The 24,685-nt window shown below is 37.0% G+C and overlaps 1 protein-coding gene across 8 annotated transcripts in view; it reads left to right on the forward strand.

Moving 5' to 3' along the window:
* HMBOX1 (homeobox containing 1) overlaps positions 1 to 24,685 on the forward strand; it is a 196,402-nt gene that overhangs the window by 157,080 nt on the left and 14,637 nt on the right. For 2 of the 8 annotated variants that reach the window (XM_032592873.1, XM_030312688.1), the window contains 4 exons: positions 20,420 to 20,502; positions 22,070 to 22,165; positions 23,298 to 23,392; positions 23,633 to 23,704. In XM_032592873.1, coding sequence (XP_032448764.1) covers positions 20,420 to 20,502; positions 22,070 to 22,165; positions 23,298 to 23,392; positions 23,633 to 23,704 — 346 coding nt within the window. The remainder of the gene's footprint in view (positions 1 to 20,419; positions 20,503 to 22,069; positions 22,166 to 23,297; positions 23,393 to 23,632; positions 23,705 to 24,685) is intronic. The other 6 variants (XM_030312693.2, XM_032592874.1, XM_030312691.1 and 3 more) reach the window with 5 other exon arrangements.

Here is a 24,685-nt window from a genome sequence, read left to right on the forward strand (position 1 = left end):
CATTAAAAAATGGAGAAATAACTGTTCTCCTAGTAACATCCCTCCCCGCCTTTTTTTTTTTTTAAAAAAGCACTCTATCTCTTGGACAGAATCCTGTTACTTTGTAAAATGAAAAAATAACCACCCAGTATCCTTCTGTATTATTTTGTAGTGTCCCAATATTATTTGATGGTATTCATACCAAATAGGAATCCAAGGAGTAAGAGACCGTGCTCATTTCAGTAAGATATACCTAGCCAGAAACAAAAAATGTTTTCCTAATGTTGCTCTTCTTAGAGCTTGGGACCTATCCAGATGTTTCTTTGAATGACAACTTGTGTCATATGAACAATAAAGGGACTAATTGGTGTCCATTGTACAAAAATATATAAATTGCATCTTCTGACCACTGATTTAGTTTAGCCTCATTTGAGCCAAGAACATTCCTTTGATTTTATTTACCTATATTTGGTCACTATTTCTGCAGAGAATAAGGAAGAGACCCTAAAGATCATACAGTTCAAATAGTTTATTTTTTTAACCAAGAACCTATAGTTAATAGGTTAATCAACTTGGCTAAACTCACAGAAGAAATGAGATTAAGTTGCTTATTCTGAATCCATTCCCATATGAACCATAGGATATGATTTTTAAAAAAGCATATTCGCTGAACTTCTCAGCCCTTTTTTTAAAAGTTTATTTATTTACTTAATTAAGTAATCTCTACACCCAACGTGGGGCTCAGACTCAAGAACCTGAGATCAAGAGCTGCATGCCCTTCTGACTGAGCCAGCCAGGTATCCCTCAGCCCTTTCTTTCTATCCTCTTTAATTTTTATGTGATAAACATTTGTGTAGTGTCTACTGTGTGCTAACCTGCATGCCAAGAATTGGGATGCAAAGATGAGTAAGACAAAAGTCCACTTACCACATTTCACTGAATTTCTTCTTGTCTGTGCTTCTTTATTCATCTCTTACTTCTCTCATGCCCTCTGAGTCTTCCCTTTTCCCTCCTTCACATTTTTTTCCTTTAAGTACACCTTCTACCATCACACCTCTGTTCTTAGTTGATCATAATGTGAACTGCAATGTATACTTTAGTATTTCCTATACTTATTGAATAAAGTATTATGATCCTTTATCATTTAAAAACAAATTGGCCATTATATCTTTCAAAGAATTAGTAAATAATTTCCAAAGATCTTTCAAGTTTTCAAATTGTATTGCTCTATGATTCTAAATAATTTGTTTTGTGTGGACCCTTTGTTCTTAGACTCCATGGCTTTTGATAGGAAAACACTTCCAATCCTAGAATTAAATCTTTAGAAAATAATTGGTGCTTAGCATAACAACATGAATAGACTAATAACTTCAAAGAACAGAATCACCTCCATGATAACTAAGTTCTGTCAGAAGACTAGTTATCTAGGACTGTATTTATGTATATTCACATAATCTGTCTCAGCACTTTGTCAGTCAGCTTGTGTTCTGATCTCTCAAATTCTGTGTTCATATAGTAATGAAATACCTTAAGGGTATTACAACCTGAAAATGCATAGAAATCATTGTTCACCTACATTTTATGAGCTTAGGTAGTAAGGATTACTTCCTTCTTTCTTATGAGAAAACAAAAAAATATCTTCACTCATTAGAAGAAATTTGCTTACTCCTATTTTTCATTTAAATTCTTAAGAGTAAAACTTCCTTCATTACTTTACAATTGCAAAGAAACTTACATCTCATTTTCTTCTGTGTTATGTTGCTGCTAAATTGAGTGGACTAACTGAAGAGAATAACTTCTTCACATCTAGGACCAAAGAGGTCATGTATCTGACTAAGATAGTAATTTTGTTTGGATAGGAAATTCAGAGACTTTTTTTCTTTCAACTTCTTTACATGTAACCATGATAGCTTTTTAGGAAGTGCCTGAGTCAGTGATGATCAGTCTATTGAATGGAATGTCATGATAGAATGACAGATGTGACCATGTAAATCTGAACAAAAATGTGAATGAAATAATGTTAAGCAATAAAAGAAAACTTACATTATTAAAATAATGTAAAAAAGATGTAAAGATACATTCAACATACAACAAAACATACAAAAATAAAAGATTGGGAGAGGTAATAAAATTTCTCAATAAATGATTTGCCCTAAATGTTGAATAGTTTGTACATTTTTATGATACTTTTGTCTTTTTGTTTCTGAAAATATAGTGGTTAAGGACACAGGTACTTGAGTTAGACTGGGGTTCTAGTCCCGACTGTCTTAGTTACTAGCTATATATCCTCAGTCAATTCCTTGCTATAAAATGACTATAATAATCATACCTATCTTACAGGAGTGCTGTGATTTAATGCTAAACGACAGTGCATGTAAAGTACAAAGTGTGGTACAGGACACACATGTAAGAGTTTAATAAATATATGCCTCCTACTCCTAAATACTCAGTGCAGAAATATTAAACAAGTAAGAACTTTCAAAAAGAATTTTAGGTGTCTTCAAAATGGAATTTTCTGAAGTTATTTTTTTGTATTCCTAAGTTTTAGCCAATAGAAGTCTATTTAGCATTTCTCTACTCAAAAGAAAGTCATTTATCACCTTTGTGCCCAGCACTGTAACAAGTGAGTGCTGAGACATATGTAAACATATTGAAAGATAGGTCATTACCCCAGTAGGCCTCAGTCTTTTTGGGGGAGCCAGGCTGAAAAAAGCTCAAAGAAGAGATAGATACCAAGTGCAGTGGGACCGAGGAGAGTGGTATGAGAAAAGGCAATACTGAGGCAACATTCAAGCAGGGTCCTATAAAGCATTGTGGTTTTGATGCATTGGGAAGAGGAAGAAAAGCATTCTTGGCAAAGGCACAGAGGCATGAAAAATTAGGTAACTGGAGTGTCTGGTCAGTCAGGCAGGAAATGGGGCTGGAAGTAAGTTGCATCCAGATTGTGGAAAACCCTTGTAGCGCCACAAGTGTAACATTTGTCTTTCTCAAAGGAGGTGTATTTGCATCCATGCCCAAGTATGGTTGTTCTCCTGATTGGAAGAAAAAAAAACTCTCTTAATCCATTTTCTAGGTTGTTCCTGCCATTTTCCTCCCACATATAAAGCATCAGTAGGAACTCTTTTCTGACAGGGAGTCAAATTATTTTGAGGATAGTGGCAGATTTTGTTCTAATATTTGCGAAACATCCTGTGAATTAAAAAATTGAAACTATTTTGAAATATCTTTTCAGCCTTCCTTTTTTAAAGACAAGAGCCTAAATCATATTCCTTTTACTATGTGTTCAAGGAAATACGTTAAAATTCCAACTGTTTCCATTTTTTAAAGAAATCTTTTGACCCATTTTTTCCCCTGCTCACTTGCATTACAGAAGTGGATTATCATAAAATAAAATCCAACTCTTCTACTGACTTCTGTTATAGAAGAAAATTTGAACCATATCTTTACCAGAATGAGTTATTTCACTATCCATGAAGTAAATTTTACCTGGCACTTCAGTGGTGAGGTTTATATGCTCCCACAGGCTAGGGTGTGGTTATGTTTAGCTGGCTCCTAGGCTAGCACAGTGCTGTGCATGAAATCTGACATCAGTAAGTGTTGCTTGAAACTTAATCGAATTGAATATTTAGAGAGGCTCTACAACTTCAATTAGAAAATGTTATCCCTATGTATCCCCTATGAGACATATTAGGCTCAGAATAGGGGATTTTTTTTTGTTAAAGTTGTAAGTCCTTCAATTCAGTTCAATTCTATGATGAATAATAATTTGATGATTTAAAATGATCCAATCAAAATGATTCAAAAACAACAGAAAAATGACTTTCAAGTGCCTTGATGTCATTTTTTCTTGGCCCGACCATCATGCCACCATTTCCCCCCACACACAAACCACTCTGTGGGAATAGAGTTGAGTCCTGTAAAATCAAATGTTTGTTCTGGTCTAAAATGAATGAGAACCTAAAATATATGTACTCTGCCCTCCCTTAGGTTGTCTTGCCATCACTGCAACCCCTGGCAAGCTGGTTTTCCTTTCCCTCACTTCTGATGTCATTGCTGTTCTAAGATGGAAAATGCTGCAAGAATTTCCTATAAATTTTGGAATTAATGGATGCTGGAAGTTGAATTTTAAAAAGAGTTCAACCTCTTTCATACTTCTTATGGAATGACTCGGGTAGAACATAATGAACTACACCTCCTGTATCTCTGCAAATAGAAGGAAGTTCTTAACATTTATATAAGACAGCAGGAGCCTGGACATGACCTCATTTCAATCCATTAGACTATTTGAGGAAAAAAACAACAAAACTTTCCCACTTATTGACAGGTAAAGTTATCCCAATCCATTTCTCATAGCCAGTAAGAAGATGAACTGTCCTTAAATGCATTTTAAAATTGGCAAATTACACTTCCTGGTTCCTTTTTGGTCAAACAGAAATAGCCAAAAGAAATTGTCACAGTGTTTTTGAGGCAGATTAAAAATTCTCACTATCCTCGTATAGATTTGCCAGCAGTTTCATTTTGTAAAAAAAAAAAAAAAAAAAACCCTCATTTCTCTAGTCCCTTGACCAATTAAACACGACAAAGACCCCATGTTCCTCATACTGTTCTTTGGACACAGTTTACAAAGAAATAAAGTATATATAGTTTGGGAAATATTGGTGTTGTAGGTGATGAGTCACCAATGAAGATATGATTCATCCCAGAAGCAGAATTATAAGCATATTATAAACATTAATACAGAGACCAGTTTATAGACTAACTGAAAAATCTTACAGAAAATGAATGAGCATTTTCTTTTTTAAACTCAACAAGTATTTATTGAACTTCTACTTAGTACCCACTCATTGTAATAGTGCATTAGGAAGTCATTATTGGGAGACTAAACATTCACAGCCTGTACCAAGGTTTGCTTATGTGTTTTATGTTTGAAGATCTTGGGATAGTAGAATATGGACTTGGTGAGTAAATATTCTATTTCTGTTTTAGTTGCCTTTTGGTTGAGGAAGTCTAAATGGACTATGTAATTTCAGCAATAGGAAGTAGTATCTGAAAATGGTCTTTATACTTTGAAAACCTGCATATCCTAGAAATCCCAATCATAATAGTGCCTCATCATTCTGCCTCATTGGTTCCTCCTTTGAAATGTCATTCACTAAAAGGTTCTAACCATTTTGAGACTATCCTATAATTATCATCTTTCTAAGGAATAGAAACTATACTTTGGTACCAAAACATCTTCCTTGGAACATAACTATACCCCAGATTTGCTTGGTAGTATTACTGTGAAGGAATTTAACTTGTATACAGTTGGTATGATAACCTTGCAGCTCTGACAGTATTGATGTAAGTAGTATGTTTTTTGTCAAGTGTTATCAGAATTAATCTGGCTTTTTAAAAGGCAATTAGAGTCATTTATCCTGGGTGGTTTGATTGATTCCCAATAAAAACAGCAGTGAACCTATGACACAGGAAGTAAAAGGTTAAGTTTTAGAGGAAGTAGTAAGTACCCCTAAGTACAAAGTAGTGTGTTTCTCCCTCTTCAGGGAGGTATGAGGATAATCCCCAACTAGTGTACTCCTGATTCTCTATAAAGAATCTGTGCTGTTGTCTGTGGTTGGTTTACTATTTGTTGAGACCTCTCCCTGGGAGAACAAGTTCTCATTTTAGATACAGACTATTCCTTTTAGCAAGAAGTAGTTACTTTGTAGAATAGTATTGATCGTAAGAAAAACCATGCAGGAGACAATGGATTGATTTGATCAATCCTCTTCTGTTGGTCTTCACTTTATAGTGAGTTTTTGGTTGGTAGTGTCAGGTTGGTAAGTGACCAGTTTATACTCAGTGCTTTATATTTAAAAATAGGCTCCCTGCCTTAGGATATCTTGTACACCAGGTGTAAGATACTTAATCACATCACCTTACAAGTCTCTTTTGTAAACTTACTTCCTATCAGCAAAGGCTGACAAAACAGGGAAAGGAAGATATAGCTGCAACCCAGCCAGGAGTGAAGCAAATAGAGCCAGGGGCACACCAGCTTCAATGCCTTGACTTCCAAGCCTTCAGTGCCTCTGAGTATGCCCTCTGGTGGAAACAGGTCACTCTCCAAGGTACCACAGTTCCCACCGGTAAAGTAGATGAAAATTTTATGTTTGGGCACATTTCATACATGGTATCCATAATTCTCTCATATATGGATTTTTCTTTTTTAAGCAAGTGAAGAAAAGCATCTTACCATCTTGATATGGACTTGGAAAGCGTGTTGTGTGTGTGTGTATGTGTGTGCGTGCGCGCGTGCACACTAGTGTCTGAAGGGGTACTGCTAACTCTTCTGTTAGGTTAACTACTCTATATACATAGAATTGAAATGTGTATTATTACTATGTTTTAAGGAACAAGTCCCACAGTTTATTTAGTCCTCCACTGCTTAGGGGGAAAATAAGTAGGTCAGTGTTGTGGTTGTCTCTAAAGCAGTTTTAGATTTCCTAATTGCTAAGAGCCTTTAGGTGAAGATATAGCTGTGGTCCTGGGGCTGTCCTGGGTTTCTTACTGATGCTGTCACATCTTTGCTTCCAGGAGCGCTTGTGAAATTTACAAGAGTTTGGTTTAGATGATTCATTGCTACAGAAATTTGCATCTTAAAGGAAGTCTGAAACAATACCAAGTCTTAACGGAATAATGACCATTCCTGTGAGGCCTTTGAGCCAATGAACTGAGTCAGGAAACCTGAGATCTAGGTCATGTGACCTTGAACAAGTCAAGTCTCATCTGTATAAAGTTCATGTCCTCATCTGCAAAATAAAGAGGGTGACTTGGTAATACTTCCAGCTTAAAGTACTTTGATTCTTTGTCAGCATCTACTCTGTGATATATCTAAATCCATGTGTAATGAGTTATGTTTATGGCATTCCATTGCATTTATGAATTAGGATTCCAAAATTCAACTTCTCATATCTGAATTCTTTAATTTGTTCATAGGGTAATACTGATTTTTCCACTTTACAGGCTTTTCTATTCTGAAACTTTAACAAGCTGCAAAGCCATGAAAACTTACTGCTTCTTCTGTAATAGAACTCATTTATATTTTAGCTTTTCTTTATAATCATGTGAACCTTCCAGAAGGCTGATTTGGAGAAAGCCGATATAAATCTGTAGAATTCAAAATGAACTCTTATTTATAAAAAATACATTAGTATAGAAATCTTTTGTTGTATTATAGTGAGTTTGCAAAACAAACATTAAAAGTGTAAATTTGTTGCTGAAAGGCATTAAGAAAAAGCAAGAAAATCATTTAAAAATAATTTATGCAATGTTATTTTGCTCATACTTTGAGACTGCAAACTTTATTTTCAGATAATGCTTTTTAAAATTACAAAATTAGCACATGCATATTATATAAAATAAAGAGAAATGTAAGGAAACATAAAGAAGAAAACTAAAATACCCTTTCACACCATTATTTAGAGATCATCATAAATATTTTGTTGATGAATTTTTCAGTCATTTTTGTGTTATGTATATAGCTTTTCAAAGAAGCTTATACCAGATACATAGTTTTAGATTTAGGATCATTCATATGCTCTTTGAAAACATGATTTTTAATGACTAAATCCATTTTAAGAATATATATAATTTATTACCCAGTCCCTCGTAGGTGGACATTTAGGTTGGCAACTGTATCTAGTTTGGGTCCTGACTTCATAACTGGCTAGATTGCCAGTTTGTAGACAGATACAGGAATGGTGAAAGAAGAGAATGGCATTTTGAAAAGCAGTTTTAAAATTAATCAGAAGTATTTTTTTTTTGTAATATTACATAACTCTGTTTTGGGTAACATTTTATTAGAAAGTTGATAGTTACACATTGTAAACTTTTAGAAAACATAAGGTGTAAAAAATAAAATATTTCCATTCATAAATAACACTGAAAATATTTGGGTACATTTAGTGTTTCTATCTATGTATCTCTCTATATATAATTTTTAACATAATTAGAGTAACACATACATGATTTTGTAACCTGCTTTTTTTCCAACGTTTTTTCATGTCATTAAGAACTCTTTGAAAATGTGATTTTTTTTTTAATGGCTTTCTTCTTCAGATAATTTATTTAACTATTATTACTTTATTAAACATTTAAATCTTCCCAATTTTGCCCTCCTAAATAGTACCAACAATGACCATGTTTGTACTTGCTTTTTGTCTTAAGAATAATGATACGTTTGGGGGCACCTGGGTGGCTCCATCGGTTAAGCATCCAACTTCGGCCCAGATCATGATCTCACAGTTAGTTCATGGGTTCAAGCCCCACATTGGGCTCTGTGCTGATGGCTCAGAGCCTGGAGCCTGCTTCGGATTCTGTGTCTCCCTCTCTCTCTGCCCTCCCCGCTCACACTCTGTCTCTCTCTCCTTCAAAAATAAACGTTAAAAAAAAAAAAAAAAAAAGAATAATGGTACGTTTGGCCATATTACCACCACTTCCCTCCAGAAAGCTGAATTGATCCACATCACTAACAGTGGCCTTGAGCATATACTGCCCCTGTCACCAGAGCCTGCCTTCCATGCACACTGTAATCATCTTTTTGTGGAGGGAAAAATCAGCCTTGTTTTGCCTGTTCAGTAGGTGTGAAAGCAGGGTTTTATTTTTGTCTACTAAACTTCTCTGATTGCTAGTGAAGCTAAACATTGTACATGTTTATTAATTCATGTTTGGTGTTTATTTTTTCCTTTAGCCATTTTTCTGTTGTGTATTACTTGTATATTAACTCTTTTTAGAATGAGATCATTAACCCTTTCTGCTATATATTTGCACTTGTTTGTAATTATTTTTCATTCACATATAGGTAAATCTGTTGCTCTATTCTTGTGCAGCTGCCTCCATCATTTGTTTCCTTGTTCAGATGCTTTCTTCTAGTATGTATGTATGTATGTATGTATTTTATTTATTTTGTTTATTTTATTTTATTTTATTTTATTTTATTTTATTTTATTTTTTAAATGATTTCACTTTTATATTTAACCCTAATATTATTGGGTCTGTAAATTGAGGATCTAGTTTGGCCTTATTTTCTAGATAGCTGATTTTCTCTTTCTTCTTCAATTTAAGATTCTTTCTTTCTTTCTTGGGGCGACTTGGGTGATTCTGTCAGTTAAGCGTTCGACTCTTGATTTTGGCTCAGGTCATGATCTCAGTTTCCTGAGTTCAAGCCCTACATCGGTCTCTGTGCTGACAGTGCTGAGTCTGCTTGGGATTCTCCCTGTCTCTCTGCCCTCCACTATTTGTGCTCTCTCTGTCTCTTTCAAAATAAATAAATGAACTTAAAAAAAAAAAAAGATCCTTTCTTGCATATAAAGTTATTATATTTGTTGGTTCTGTTGATCTCGGTAATCCTTGAATCACAGTTTTGATTATTATAACTTTATAATTTCACAGTATTTGACAAGATAGAGCCCATTCATTATTATTTATTTTCAAAACATTCTTAGCCATTTACGTCTGTTTTTCCAGGTGAACGTTGAAATCATATTGTTGACTCCTACCACTCCCACCGAGCAAAAGGAGAGAAGAAAACAATGTGTGTTTTAATTTGATTAAAATGCATTAAACTTTTAATTCATTTTGGAAGAAATGACACTGCCATATTATTCATTCTTTTTTTTTTTAATGTTTATTTATTTTTGATAGAACACAATTGGGGGAAGGAGAAGAGAGAGAAGAGACACAAAATCTGAAGGACGCTCCAGGCTCTGAGCTGTCAGCACAGAGCCCAACATGGGGCTCAAACCCACAGACCATGAGATCATGACCTGAGCTGAAGTCGGTCACCCAACCGACTGAGCCACCCAGGCACCCCTCATATTATTCATTCTTATCTATCAATGTGTTATATGCCTCTTCGTTTCTTATTATCTTTTTTATACCTCAACAAAGTGAGTAAAATATTTTTAGTTTTTTTATGTGGTTTCTATATTTTTCTCGTCAGCTATTTTTATGTTTCTCATTTCTCTTGGTCTCTTAAATAGATGCTTTCTTCTGTTAGATTGTATCAAACTGATTATTACTGATACATTGGGAAGTTTTGATATTTTTGTCTATTTAGTGCCCAACCATCTAATTATTTCTGAGGCATTTTTAATTTATCCCTTGGCTTCCTTGGTATAGTGTAATATGCCAATGATAATTTTGTGGCCCTTCTTCCCAATTTGTTTCTTAATTTTGTTTCATGTCTTATTCTACAAACTAGGACTTTCAGAAAAACATTAAATTGTAGCCAGAGAAAAAATTGGGCTCTCTTACATTGTTTCTGATTTAGTAGGGATGCTGCTAGCATTTTATCATTTTATTATTAATGTTTTCCTAATATTTTATTATGAAAAATTTTAAACATACGGCAGAGTTGAAAAGGTACATTTCACTATACTTGTTTTATTACGTATCTCTTAGCAGATTTTTTAATTATCAGCAATCTTGGTTGTATTACAGAAGTAGTTATCAGTACTTCGTGTCCCAAGATTTTTCAAAATCAGCACTGCACTAATTGTTGCAGATAAAAGTGAATATGGCAGTCTCATAGCCCTATTTATCAAGAAGTAGCCAATCTAAAAACTTTTAATAAAGCTTTGAAATGGGAGCTTATGAAAACTGTTCCATTGAAGGACAGTGTTAAGCATCAGAAGAAGGGTTGTAGTTTAACTTGGATTACAGAAAGAAACAGAATTGAAGCTTGAATGTTTCAGTATCTGACCAAACTTTCTAGAGAAGAGAAAGCTTTTGTTTAGCTGATAGACTACTTACTTACAAAAACAGCTGCTTATTCTAGTCTACAGTGAACTAAAGTCCATCAAACTGTGATAGTTGAATCACATTAGCCTTTAAGGCCATTCTTATACTGACTCTATTTCCCTGATGTATTAGTCTCCCAGGCAGACCTAACAAATTTCTGTAAACTGGATGGCTTAAAACAACAGATGTGTACTCTCACACAGTTCTAGAGGCCAGAATCTGAACTCAAGGTGCCAGCAGAGTTGGTTTCTCCTGGAGGCTCTGAGGGGGAAACACTTCCACACTTGTCTCTACCTCCTAGCAGTTGCCCACAGTCCTTGACTTGCACATGCATCCTCCCAGTGTCTGCTTCCCATTTCCACACTAGTCTTCCCTGTGTCTGTGTTCTCATTCTCTCCCAAGGACACTCTTGGTGGTTTTAGGGCCTAGTGTGAGCTCATCTCGAGCCTTACTATAATTACATCTGCAAAGACCCTATTAACAAATAAGATCACTTTCTTAGGTTCTAGGCCAACATGAATTTTTAGGTGACACTATTCAGCTCACTACACCCAGCAGTGTTCTTAGCAAGCAGTAGTAGAAAGAACATGAGCTCAGGAGAACAAAAGCTTGGCTCTGAAACTTGCCAGTTCTATAATTTTGGGAGAGCTTGTCATCTATAAGCTTGTCATTGTCTCCATTTCTCAAATGAGTATGTTGATCAGTGCATAATCTTTCAAGGTCCCTAATTGTCCTGAAGTCTATATTAACTAGTGAAGAATCATATGCATAGCTAATTTCTAGCTCTACTCTTGTGTTTCTCTGGTCCCTGATTGTTTCTCAGGGGTACTTTAAGGTCTGATTAGTATCAGAGGGACTTTGACATCTTTGGATAAAATATAGAATATCACTATCCTGGTTTGTATGTGAATGTGAACTAAGTAAGGGGGTTCCTTAGGCCTTTATGGATCAACAAAAGATAGCTGCTACGCTTGGAGGTTTTCCCTTTTCATCTCGGTCTTCAGTCTGTTGTTTAAGAACAAACGAAAATAAAATGTAGAATTTTTTTGTTGCCAAAGATCATGTAACACATAGATGATTCAAGTAGGAGATGGGACAGTTGGGTTCCAAAGTGCTTTAGTTTCATGTTATTCTCTTTCCTGTCTACTGCTCAGTAATTTTACTTAGTGGTGAAGAAATGCACACCGGGTTATAGATAGTGGGCAGTGTTTGAAGGTCCTGAAACCTTATTTTTAATTACTAAAATAGTGAGGTTTAAATATCTCTCCAGGAGACATAGTTCACATAAAGGCACGGGGGGGGGGGGGGGGAGTTCATTTACATGCCATTATCCCTTAAAGAGTCCTTCCCCATCTTTTCTATATGTTCACCAAGACACAAAAGGAGGAATTTTCTGGCTGCAATTTTTATAGACTTCAGTGTTATTGAAATGAAAGTGCTTCAAGGACATTTCCATTTGTTACTAGCTTATGGTTTCTCATTTCATGTAAATTATTTTGCCACTTTTCATTTTAATTCCTTGCTGTCATTGTCTGGCAAAATGATCATTTGATTTCTCTCTGTGAAGATATTCACTGATTACTCAGCTGACTATGTCCTTTGTCTATAAAAGTGTAGTGCCTTAGGATTTATTTTATTACTTTTTTATTACTACCTGTAGATTTCTGTTTACATTTCTTTCCCTTTTTTGTCTTGGAAAATGTCTAGGACTATAAAATATTCTTACTTGGGACAGAAGTATGTTTTGAACTCCAGAGTTCCAGTGTAGAAACAGATCTCTTTCAGAGTCTTAGAGACTTTAATATGACAAATTCTCCTATAATTTGTCCACTCGGTAACAGTAGAAATATCTATTTCTTTGACATAATCTAAAGGTTAAAATGCTTGAAGGTAAATGATAAATAGCGTGGACTATTCCTAAGGCTATCTTTTTTGTGTATGGGGATAGAGGTTCCTAAATGCAGGAGGTCTTGAGTTATTCCCATGTTGAAATGTCTCTTGAATCTCACCTTTCTTCTCTCTTTCCATGCCTGAGCCTACTGCAGACCCTCTCCTCAGCTATTGCCACGCTAACTGGCTTCTGTGTCAAGTATAACCAGAGATACTGCCCTATAAAAATAAATCTGACCGTATAATACCCCTGTAAAAACCTTCATTCCCAGTTGCCTAAAAAGTTTACTGCAAAGTCTGTCATATTAAAATCTGGACCCAGTGTTTTTTTTCAGTTTGATCCCCAACTACCCCACCTTAGGTACAATATATTCCAGCCACGTTCCTCCACATTCTCAGAACATTCTAAGCTCTTTCATAACTCCCTTTCTTTGTATATGTTGTTACCTCTGCCTTGTATAAATTCACTTTACCCACCCTCCCTGCTCTTTTTTTAAGACCCTGCACAAATGGTCGTTCCTCTTTGTTCCTATATACTATATTTATACCACCAATATAGTACATTCTTTTTTTTTTTTTTCTTAAGTTTACTTATTTATTTTGAAAGAGACCATGTATAAGCTAGAGAGGGAAAAAGAGAATCCCAAGCAGTTTCCACGTGTCAGCATGGAGCCCAATGCAGGGCTCAAACTTATGAACTGTGAGATCATGACCTAAGCCGAAATAAAGAGCCACCCAGGCACCCCAGTGTAGTCCATTCTGTAATATTTTATATGTTTTATTACATACACACATACCTGGTCTGATTATCTTTGCCACCATTTAGCCAATTGCCTGGGGTAAATGAGGACTTAACATTTGGGGGAGGGGGGGGTGCCTAAATGATTATTTCAAAATTAAAGTCATTAGGCTTATTTCCCAACCTCGCTGATAATCTATTCGTTATATATATGTCAGAAATAAACATTATACTAATATAACTTTATTCAACTATATCTTAGTCTAAATATATAATATGGTGAGATCTCAGTTGGCTTTCTCCTGAAAGATATTCTTAGTTTCATTAAAAGCCTTAACTGAAGGGGCGCCTGGGTTAAGCATTGGACTCTAGGTTTCTGCTCAGGTTGTAATCTCACGATTTATGAGTTTGAGGCCTCTGTCGGGCTTCCCACTGACTGTACGGAGCCTGCATGGGATTCTCTCTCTCCCTCTCTTTCTGCCCGTTCTCTGAGCACTCACATACTCTCTTTCAAAATAAATAAACTTAAAAAAACTGAAAAAAAAAAAAAAGCCTTAACTGAAACCACTATTCTCTGTTTTTATCTTTGTTCTTTCTTTCATTCATTTATTCCCTCATGTATTTATTTATTCAACCATCTATTAATCAAACAGTTGCTTACTGAATTTCTGTTATGTGCCATGCAGATTCTTTGGGCTTAGATAGCTCCTCTTTTGAGTAACTGGATAGAAACTATAGTTAACCATCTTCTTTGATGCTTCCTTTTTTTCTGAGCAATTAACATGCCCTCTTTCAGAGAGCACACATGAAAAATATTAGGGCATTTTGACACTAAATTCAGATAAGTCAATAATGTGATGTGGTTGCAGAGTGACCACGTATTGTCTAAAGTGGGATACTTTGGGCAAGTGAGTTTGTTAATCATTCAAGGTAACAGCCCTATCTCAGGCAAACCAAGATCTCCCTGTAAATAACACCTATAGTCTAATCAGATTGCATTACCAGTTGTCTTGTTTTCCAAGCACATTTCAGGGTTTTATGCCTTTATATCTTTGTCTGTACTGTTAACTTTGACCTTTCCTCACCAACACCTGGAGTCTGTGCCTTCGTCAAAACCTTGCCCAATTCAGTGAGCTTTCCCAGATCAGGGTTGGGAAATCTATTCTGAATTTATTTAGCACATCATTTATATTCTTAGGGGCTAGGTGTATTCTGGTTTGTCTGTTACTGTTTTGACTGTTGTTTTGACTCCTTCTACTATTTAACTTTTTTTTATATATTCCTCCTCAGCTGAACCACATGTTCTAAAGATGAGGGCTTATATTTGAACTTACGTTCACTCCTCAAGTACAGGGCCTTACTCACAGTCATGTAATACATTTTTGTTGGATATTTTATTTCCTGGCCTACCTTTGTCTTTCCTAAAACCACTTCCACTTTATGTTGGTATTGTGTATCTGTTCCCACTGCAAAAAAAAATTTTTTAAGAGCTTTGCAATGAGTATTTTTAATTAGTACATCTTAAACTTGTATAATTACGATGGGGTATCTTAAACTATATTTTATCAGTTTAGATTATACTGTCTGTCTTGAATTCATATTTTTTAAACATTGAAATACTATAGAAAGGCAAAAGATGAAAGTGGTATTCCATAGTCTGGCATATACACTTCCAGCTGTAGTAGTACATTTTACTGAAAATTTATATTTTCAATAGTCCTACATTTCTAATTATAAAAATAATAGGACCTTAACAGAGAAGAAATGACTAATTGTCAGGCTTAAAGATTTAAAACTATAGTGAGTTCTTACATTCTTTGATTTGGAAGAAGTTACTGACTTATTTTTACTCTGATCATCTTACTTTTATATAATTAGATCCTAAAAATACACAGTAAAAATGATTTTTAAGACTTTTTAACTCATTAAATCACATATGCCATGAATAACTGCAAATTCTAACTTAGCTTCCAAACATACTGTGGCTTTGTTCTACTAATCATTAGAATAGTAGTCACAATCCTAATATTTCCTGGCTGATCTAAATACACTTTCCAAACATAAATTGTTTATGGAGTATTAATCATTAAACTAGTGCTTAATTGTTCAGTGTTTTCCCAAAGTTCTTTTATTAAAAATTTATAAAAATAGCATATGTTCATTTCAGAAATTCAGCTGAGAAGTATATAAAACAATGTGAAAACCAATCTTAATTACCACTAGTATTTCCCTGTCTTCCATTCATCCCAGTATTCTTGCTCTTAAGAGATAATCATCTCTTTAATATGTATCTTTGAGACCCTCTTACAATACTTCTATAACTCTTGATTTTCACCAGTTCACTTACAGTGGTATTTATTTCTTTTGGAAACTCCTACACTGGGTTGAGGGTGACTTTACTTTGTTCATCATTATTGACTTGTCACTGCTGTCATCAGTGAGGAGGGCATATAAGGATGAATCAGACTTGTACCTCAAGTGGCTTTCAACGTAGTCGGGGAGAGATGTATACAGTGATAACTATAATACAAGATGAAAAAATGTAAGAGAGGGACAGATGGAGTGCTGTGGGATTCATGGAGTGATATTTACCTTTGACTGGCCAAGAGCTAATACCTGACCTAATATCCTGAAAGACAAGATTTGGGCTGGGGGGAGGCAAAAAGCAAATACACTGGCAGGAGAAGGGCACAGAGATACTAGGAGTTTACAAGGTTATTCCATTTTCCTAGACTGTAGCGTGCATATATAGTAGTAGCAGCAGATAAAGAAGCTAAGGTAGTTTGGGGTAGAGCTCTGAACACCTCTATAATAAATCTTTAAAAAGTTTTAACTATAGTGCCATGACTAGAGATGTGCACTAGGAATCTTAAGTAGACATTATAGGGGTAGAGAGTCAATCACTGGCTTTGCAGTAATTTAGAAGAAGAGTTGCCATAATGAGGTATAGCGGCCCTAGAGCTGCTACTGAAATAGAACCTGTAGGTCTGAACCATATTCCATCAAATCTGAGAAGGCGTTGATTGTAAGACACACCTTTATTTTGTGTACAGTGAGGGGAGACAAAAAAAACACTGCCAGTTATTTTTAGACACCACTAATTATAAGATATAACCTGATCTTAGAGATTATGATAATAAACATACATCATAAAATCAGCAAAATAGAGTAATTGCATATATATAGGGAAAAAGGTTGGGCACGCAAGAAAGACAGGAGAGAGGGGTGCCTGGGTGGCTCAGTCGGTTAAGCGTCTGACTTCGGCTCAGGTCATGATCTCACGGTCCGTGAGTTCGAGCCCCACGTCGGGCTCTGTGCTGACCACTCGGAGCCTGGAGCCTGTTTTGGATTCTGTGTCTCCCTCTCTCTGACCCTCCCCCGTTCATGCTCTGTCTCTCTCTGTCTCAAAAATAAATAAACGTTAAAAAAAATTTTAAAAAAAAGACTGGAGAGAGCTGAGCAAATGAAAGAAAGGAGGAAGAGATCAAAGATACAAGTGGAAAAGGAGACCTTGAAGAAGAGAACACATCTTCCTCTACCATGAGATAAAGAAATGAATGAGCAGTACTCCAAGAAGTTTAGAAGTTGAAAAGCTAAAAACATTAAGCAAACTTCATTAAATAACCTCTATCTTGGTAAAAGAGAGGCAAGGTCATCTGTAAAAAGAATGACAGTGGTGGGTTTGAGGGCTTGGGACTTAAAGAGTGAAAAGGTTTCAGGTAAGTGGGGCCTGAAAGATGGAATATTAAAAACAGCAAAGACTGAATGAGTTCCCATCAGAAATGAGGGGCCCAGTTAAGGTTGAAAAGCACAGATTTATAAAGAAACCAACTGGCCCTATTTTATGACTTTGTCCAGGAACACTTGGTACCGTGAGAGAAGGATGGACGAAAACTTGTGGAAGGTGCTTTCTGCAGGGTAGGAGATTGGCTGGACAGGTATGGTGGAAGGACAGAAAAGCTAAATAATCTAAGTTTCTCCCAAGGGATATTATTGATTTGGCTCACCATGAAGTTCAGGCTAAGAAATGAAAGGTGAGGCCAGAAAAAGAATAGATAAACAGATTTTTTTAAGTTGGGTGGGGGGAGCATTTTTAAAGGGATTCAAGGGACACCTGGGTGGCTCAGTCAGTTGAACATCCAACTCTTGGTTTGTCCGACTCTCACAGTTTGTGACATCACTCCACCCACACCCCTGTATCAGGCTCCTCGATGGGCATGGAGCCTCTCTCAAATTCTCTCTCTCTCTCAAAATAAATAGATAAAAACTTTATTAAAAAAAGGATTTGAGGGACGCCTGGGTGGCTCAGTTGGTTAAGCATCTGACTTCAGCTCTGGTCATGGTCTCAGTCTGTGAGTTCGAGCCCTGTGTCGGGTCTGTGCTTACAGTTCAGAGCCTGGAGCCTGCTTCAGATCCTGTGTCTCCCTCTCTCTCTGCCCCTCTCCTGCTCATACTCTGTCTCTCTCTCTCTCAAAAATAAAATAAACATTTTTTTTTAATTTTTTTTTCAACGTTTATTTATTTTTGGGGGGACAGAGAGAGACAGAGCATGAACGGGGGAGGGGCAGAGAGAGAGGGAGACACAGAATCGGAAACAGGCTCCAGGCTCCGAGCCATCAGCCCAGAGCCTGACGCGGGGCTCGAACTCACGGACCGCGAAATCGTGACCTGGCTGAAGTCGGACGCTTAACCGACTGCGCCACCCAGGCGCCCAAAATAAACATTTTTTAAAAAGGATTTGAGATTATTAAGAAGGTGAAAAAATTATTTTGAAGAGGAGGAGTAGGTAAGTAGAAAGTTGATTGGAGAATTTCAGAATTAAGATGATGGAGGTTGAATTCAGAAGATTGAATCTGGAAGATGTGTAATCTTTCTAAAACACAGATCGGAGTATGTCTCTATGTGACTTGGAAACCTGTATTTCAAGATGATGTCTGTACTACTGACAAGAACAAATAAGGCTCATCACAAGCTGACCCCATCCTACTTTTCCAGGCTAATATCTCCTCATTTCTTCCTGTGAACCCCATAGTCCAACCACTCTGAATTCTCTGTGGTCACAATCCTCAACACTTTTATCTACCTTTTGCTTGTACACATGCTGTTCCCCTTGCATTAAATACCCTTCCTCCTCTTCTTTGCCTTGCAAACTCCTGCCCATCTTCAAGACCTAACTCAAGACCACACTTCCTCTGCCACATCCTTCTGGGTGCCCGCACACCACACTGAGCACACTTTCATCTGTGCACCAGGAGTACTCCCTTCAGACAGCCTATGGAATTTGGCCACAAGTATATTGATTTCCATGTCTTCCTCCAGTAGATTGTAAACTCCTTGAAGTCATAAACTTCTAATTCTCTTTACCCACAGTGCAAACATACAGTGTTAGGTACTTAATAACTGCTTTTGTTGTCTTCGTTGAATTTTAAATGAAGAAGCTAATCCAGTGCTTCTCAAACACTAATGTGCATTTGAATCACCTGGAGATCTTGTTAAAATTCAGATTCTGATTGAGGCTGAGGTGGGGGATTCTACCTTTCTAACAAGCTCCCAGTTGATGCCGGTGCTGCCGGCTTCTGAAACTAATTCAGAGTGTTTTCGCACAAGTGGAGTAAAGGTAAAGGTCCAGTGAGAGTGTGGGAGTGGGGCAGTTACGGTGACAGTCACTTGGTATGAGCACTAGAAAATCATGTAGGATGAGATGCTTAAATCACAGAATCAAGCAGACCGCTGTGGAAGATGGTTGACAGGACTGGTATGATCTAGTTCTAGGACTTCCTGTTTTCAAAAAGGAAAGGCTTTCCAGTCCTGGCAGCTGTGTCGGGACCACAGCAAAGGATGCACTCCATGGAGACGGCGGGGATGGGAGGTGGGGTCAGAAGTTGGGTTTGGGGGCTCACAAGAAGGGTCTGCGGCCTCCCGTGTTTATTCCTGGTGAATGGCACATCTACCAGAGGGGGACGGAATGGAAAAGCTGCATTGTAAGAGAAGGGAGGCCCCTGAAGAGAGGGGAGGTTTAGCACCTTAACAAGGGATTATTTCCTGATCATAAGTTGATGGATTCAAAGTATGAAGATCTTCTTTCTTAAAATCATAGATGACAACAGAAGTAGCATTTAGTAAGCATTCTCTTCCCACATAGAGTCTCACAGGTCTGATAATGCTAAAGAGAAGTTCAGTAAACCTAATTTCTTTTAAGTACTATCGTACAGAAGTAATACGTGCTTTTGTAACATATGAAAAAAGACAAAAATATTTAAATCTTCTCCACCAGTCCCCTTCCCCCACAATGAAGTAATTGATTTTTACAGCTTGATGTGTACTCTTCTAAGCATTTATCCATGCAAATTTATGTACACATAGACAGGATTTTTTCAAATTCCATAATGGCATTTTCCATGCATACTATTCTGCAGATTGTTTTTCTCACTTAGGAATGTTGTAAACATCCCTTCAGGTCAGTGGATAGAGCTCTTATTTTTTCCTAGTCATTTTTAAATAGCTGTGTATAAATATAGATGTCCTGTAATTTGTTCTGCACAATTTGGTAATTTAAAATTTTTGCTACTACAACCAATATGACACACACAAAAAGGTCCTACTGTTACCAGCACCTCCGTAACACAACTCTATGATTTCAGCCAACTGTATGTATACAGGCAACTTTTATATCAAGGACATCTTTCAATGAGGCAAAGCAGTAGCTAGGCCTGCACTAATATAGTAGCCACTAGTCACATTTAGCAATTTAAATTTAAATTTGCTAAAATTAAATCAAATTAAAAATTCTCTTCCTCAGTCACATCAGCCTCCTTTCAGCTGCTCAGCGGCCACATGTGAGTAGTGGCTACCCTATTGGATAGTAAAGAACAGACCATTTCCATCCTCACAGAAAGCTCCATTGGACAGCCTGGACTAGACGCTGTAATGCCACATCATAAAGAAGAACGTGATTTTTCAGTGGGTTAGCATTTTAATGAGAGCACGTTCCTTAAAGTACAAACTTTGTGTCTTAATTGGTTGCCCCTGCAGTTACTTCAATGAGAATCAATACCCAGATGAAGCCAAGAGAGAAGAAATTGCAAATGCTTGCAATGCAGTTATACAGAAGCCAGGTAAGGCGGCAGCTGCCACTTAACTCAGCGGTGGAGCTCTCGGCCTCACGTCATCATCTGGGACAAGAATCTTCTTTTACTCATTGCAACTGAGTGCCCTAGGTTCCATTCCCACCACCCTCCTGTGCAGTCACTGCCCTGTCCTGTTCGGGTGGTACTTCTCGGGGATGTAGTTATGGTGGTCCAGATCAGGTGTTCATATGGAAGGTTGCAAGAGAGTATCCCTGCTTAAGATAGGAGGCCTGGAAATGATAAAGATTATATAGATGTCTTTAAAAATAGAGCATAACTATATCAATTCCAAAATAATTTTAAAGTTTGGAATATTTAAGCAAGTCTTGTAAATAAATGAAAAGATGTATGTATGTATGTATTTTGCAAGTGTTATATAATTCTGTATTCCTGTTTGAAGAATGAATTCTTATTAAAATTGGCTTGTTAATCTTTCCCGCATTGGGATGAGTTCTGCATCGTTAGGAAAAACTTAGGGTAGTTCCATTCTAAAGTCCTGTTGTTCCCGTGCAAGTCAACGGAGACACTTAAAGATACAAGACTTTTTTTCCATGTGTTAAAATGTTATTCCACATTTTACGGTTTTTGTTACCAGAAACTGTTCTCAGTTAAGATGATCAATTGATCTTCATTTGGCCAGTTAATTTGAATGGCCTAAAGGCTATAGATACAAAAGTGTCAATATTTTATCATAATTAAACTGTAATTTATTCTCCCTTACCCGGAAGCCTGACTTCTAGCAATCTAGACCCTACAGACACATCTCCAGTGACACCTATACCCTAACCTCACACCAGCCACAGTCCCACCCCAGAAGCTGTGCAGGAACTCAGAGCCTTCCTGGAAAACACTTCACCCTGTGTCATCAACACCTTAACCTTTTTTCTGGCTTCTCCACCCACTGTGGATTAAAAGCTTAGTAGACAGAAAAGGACAGGGGAGGAGGAAAAGGTACAGGTGGACCCTTGTTTGCAGGCATGGTGTTAATCTGTAAGAATTCACATTTGACAGCAAAGAAGGTAATAAATTTAAAATGCAACCTGAATTGTGCTATGTGTTCTAGTATAGTTATAATAATGGATGGTCAGAGTCAAGAAAACATGGACAATAATTATTCTTCTGTCTTAAGACAGCAGGAAACTAGTTTATATAAGGCTTTAAAGATTTAAGTAAACTTCAACTACCTGGAAACTTGATGAAGAGTAACACACTCATCTAGAATGATGCTAATTGAATGAAGCCTCCATGTACTATCATCTGACCTTTGAACCCTAGAGTTGAATTTGTGGAATTTATTAATTTTGTATTTAGTATTGAAATTTCTTTAGTATTGTGTGGTTTTCTGAAATATTTTGTTATTAGTTGCTATTTCTGTATTTAGTGTTTATTCATTCAGTAATAATTTAAGTGCATACATACTACTAAAAAAAAAATCCCCCGTATCTGTTGTTCTGGCAATATATGCAATCAAAAGAACTTTTCAAAAAGAAAAGTATTATTCCTTAAAACTAGTCTCAGATGCAGACTATCTGAATTTTATTGCATGCATTCACAGGCAAAAAACTGTCAGATCTGGAACGAGTTACCTCCCTGAAAGTATATAATTGGTTTGCTAACAGACGGAAGGAGATCAAGAGGAGAGCCAATATTGGTAATGTATCAGAGAGGCTGCTTTCTTTTTTGAAGCAGTCCTAGACATCAGTTTTTGGTTTTTGGTCTTTGGTTTTTTTTTGAAAGTACCTTCAGTTTAGAACTGCAGGTCTTAACAATCCTTACTTTTAAGCCTAACAAGAATTGTCCTTATGTTTTTCTTTGTGTTTTTAAGAATTAGAATTTCTTGCAGTATTTGTATTATACTAATAATGGCATTGTTCTTAATGTTTTAGAATCTAGAATTAGGCATGGCCCCTGACCAATTACTCCTGTGCCTCATAGTAAAGATGCTTGTTAAGGTCTTGAGAGAGGGAGTGAGACCCTGAGCTTCTTTGTTGTTACTGGGCTGTGACTTAGGTATTAAGAAACATATGATTAATAGAACTGGAATGAAAGAGTCTTAATAGGGAACATAGCAAAACACAGATTTTTTATTTTATTTTATTTATTTATTTATTTACTTATTTATTTTCAATATATGAAATTTATTGTCAAATTGGTTTCCATACAACACCCAGTGCTCATCCCAAAAGGTGCCCTCCTTAATACCCATCACCCACCTTCCCCTCCCTCCCACCCCCCATCAACCCTCAGCTTGTTCTCAGTTTTTAAGAGTCTCTTATGCTTTGGCTCTCTCCCACTCTAACCTCTTTTTTTTTTTTTCCTTCCCCTCCCCCATGGGTTTCTGTTAAGCAAAACACAGATTTTTAAGAAGAGCATTTCAGAAACATGAATTAATGAGATTGGGGTGGGGGGTTGGTTTTGAGCTTTTAAAATTGTGTTTCAATTCTAAACTTACTCCCCATCAATACAATTCTCAAACACTTTACAGAACCCCAAGACAGGAGGGCTGTTTAATTAGTTGGTAAGTATTTATGAAGCACCTAACAGTCAACCACTCAGATGTGGCATGTGAGGCAGCAGGGGCTCCAGAATGACCACTGTGTTCCTCTCCTGGCCTATGTGCAGCTGAATTCTACCTGTCTGCAATTTAAAAGAACCAAAACGTAGAGGAATCTAGGTTCTTGTTTAATTACATTCTGATTTCCTCAGCACAAAGATTAATTCAGTGTTTTGGCTATTACAATAATGTAACAGATAATTTAGGGATCTATTTGCTTTTTTCGAAGAAGCAGCAATCCTGGAGAGTCATGGGATAGATGTACAGAGTCCAGGAGGCCATTCCAACAGTGATGATGTTGACGGAAATGACTACTCAGAGCAGGTGAGCAGCTGAGCAGAGGTTCTTGGTTACAGAGTGGGTGGGATAGTATGACAACTCAATTCTGTGGGTGTGTTTTGTACGGGGTGGGAGAGAGGAGACAATCTAATGTCCCTCCACTCTGCTCATGTGTGTAGTTAGATTTTCATGTAATTTGAAAGGAATGTGGTATAAGATTCAGTTGTCCTGTAAAATTTGTAAGAAACTGTTATTCACCCACATGGATTTATTGTCATACAACAGGATACTTGGCAAGTACGCAATGGGGAGGAGGAGGAGGGAAGAAGTTCAGAGGGAGGCAGAGAAGCAGAGAAGGTAGAAGAAGAGAGGAGGATCTGATCCAAACAAGCAAGTTACACCATCCACCACACACACACTCAATGTTTGAGAATACTAAGGGCTACTGGGTAGCTATACTCCATGCCTAAACCTGTACCAATGCAGCACACAGTGGAAGGTCCCGCCCACCACGGCCCCATTGCAGTGAGAACCCTCATGCCCGGATGAGCGGTTCTTTCAGAGTCTCTGGCACATTGACACACACATCCTCTCATAAATGCATGTCTTCTCACCTCACCCTGACTTAGTTTTCATTGCTTGGGGGAAAAATATATATTTAATTGTAGCCACTGGATGGAATAATTCAGTAACTAAGAATGTGGGAATTTTCCCCCCATATCTGTTGACAGATTTCATTAAAATTTTCATAGGATTTAAAATTCATTTCTGTTTGGAATATGAAAAAAATGTATGATGTCTTCTGGACCACAGCAGGAGAACGTTTGCTGTTTCCTGTAGTGTATATATATCTCTTCCTCGCCCCTCAGTCAGTTCTGAAATAATAGCCCACTTACGTTCTTCCTTCTGCCATCCATTTTGCAGCCTCTGTTTACCAGCTTGAGCGCAGACACTGCAGGAATGCACGAACTTTACACGAGCCCCTTTTAAACTCTACAGACCACTTTGTGGAAATGAGAATGAAACAGTGAGGCCCATAATTCCCAGGGGTTACCTTTTTTCTTTTTACACTCCCAAATCATAGCTCCACATTTTACTGAAGAAAATATCTGTCTTTCTAATCAGAAACATTCCTGTTATTTTTCAGTCTACTAATGTAGATGGATCACTCCCCGTTTTTTTTTTTCCAGATGCCCTAAGGGCAGCACATCCCATGATTCCCTCCCTCCCCACCCCACCCCCCCAACCCACCAGGATCTTACCCTTTCCCAAGCTTTTTGATGCGAGAATTCCCCTGAAGGCATGACAGGTGAGAAACTTATCCCTTATTTGTAACAC

Source organism: Lynx canadensis, chromosome B1, assembly GCF_007474595.2.
Source record: "Lynx canadensis isolate LIC74 chromosome B1, mLynCan4.pri.v2, whole genome shotgun sequence".
Taxonomy (NCBI): domain Eukaryota; kingdom Metazoa; phylum Chordata; class Mammalia; order Carnivora; family Felidae; genus Lynx; species Lynx canadensis.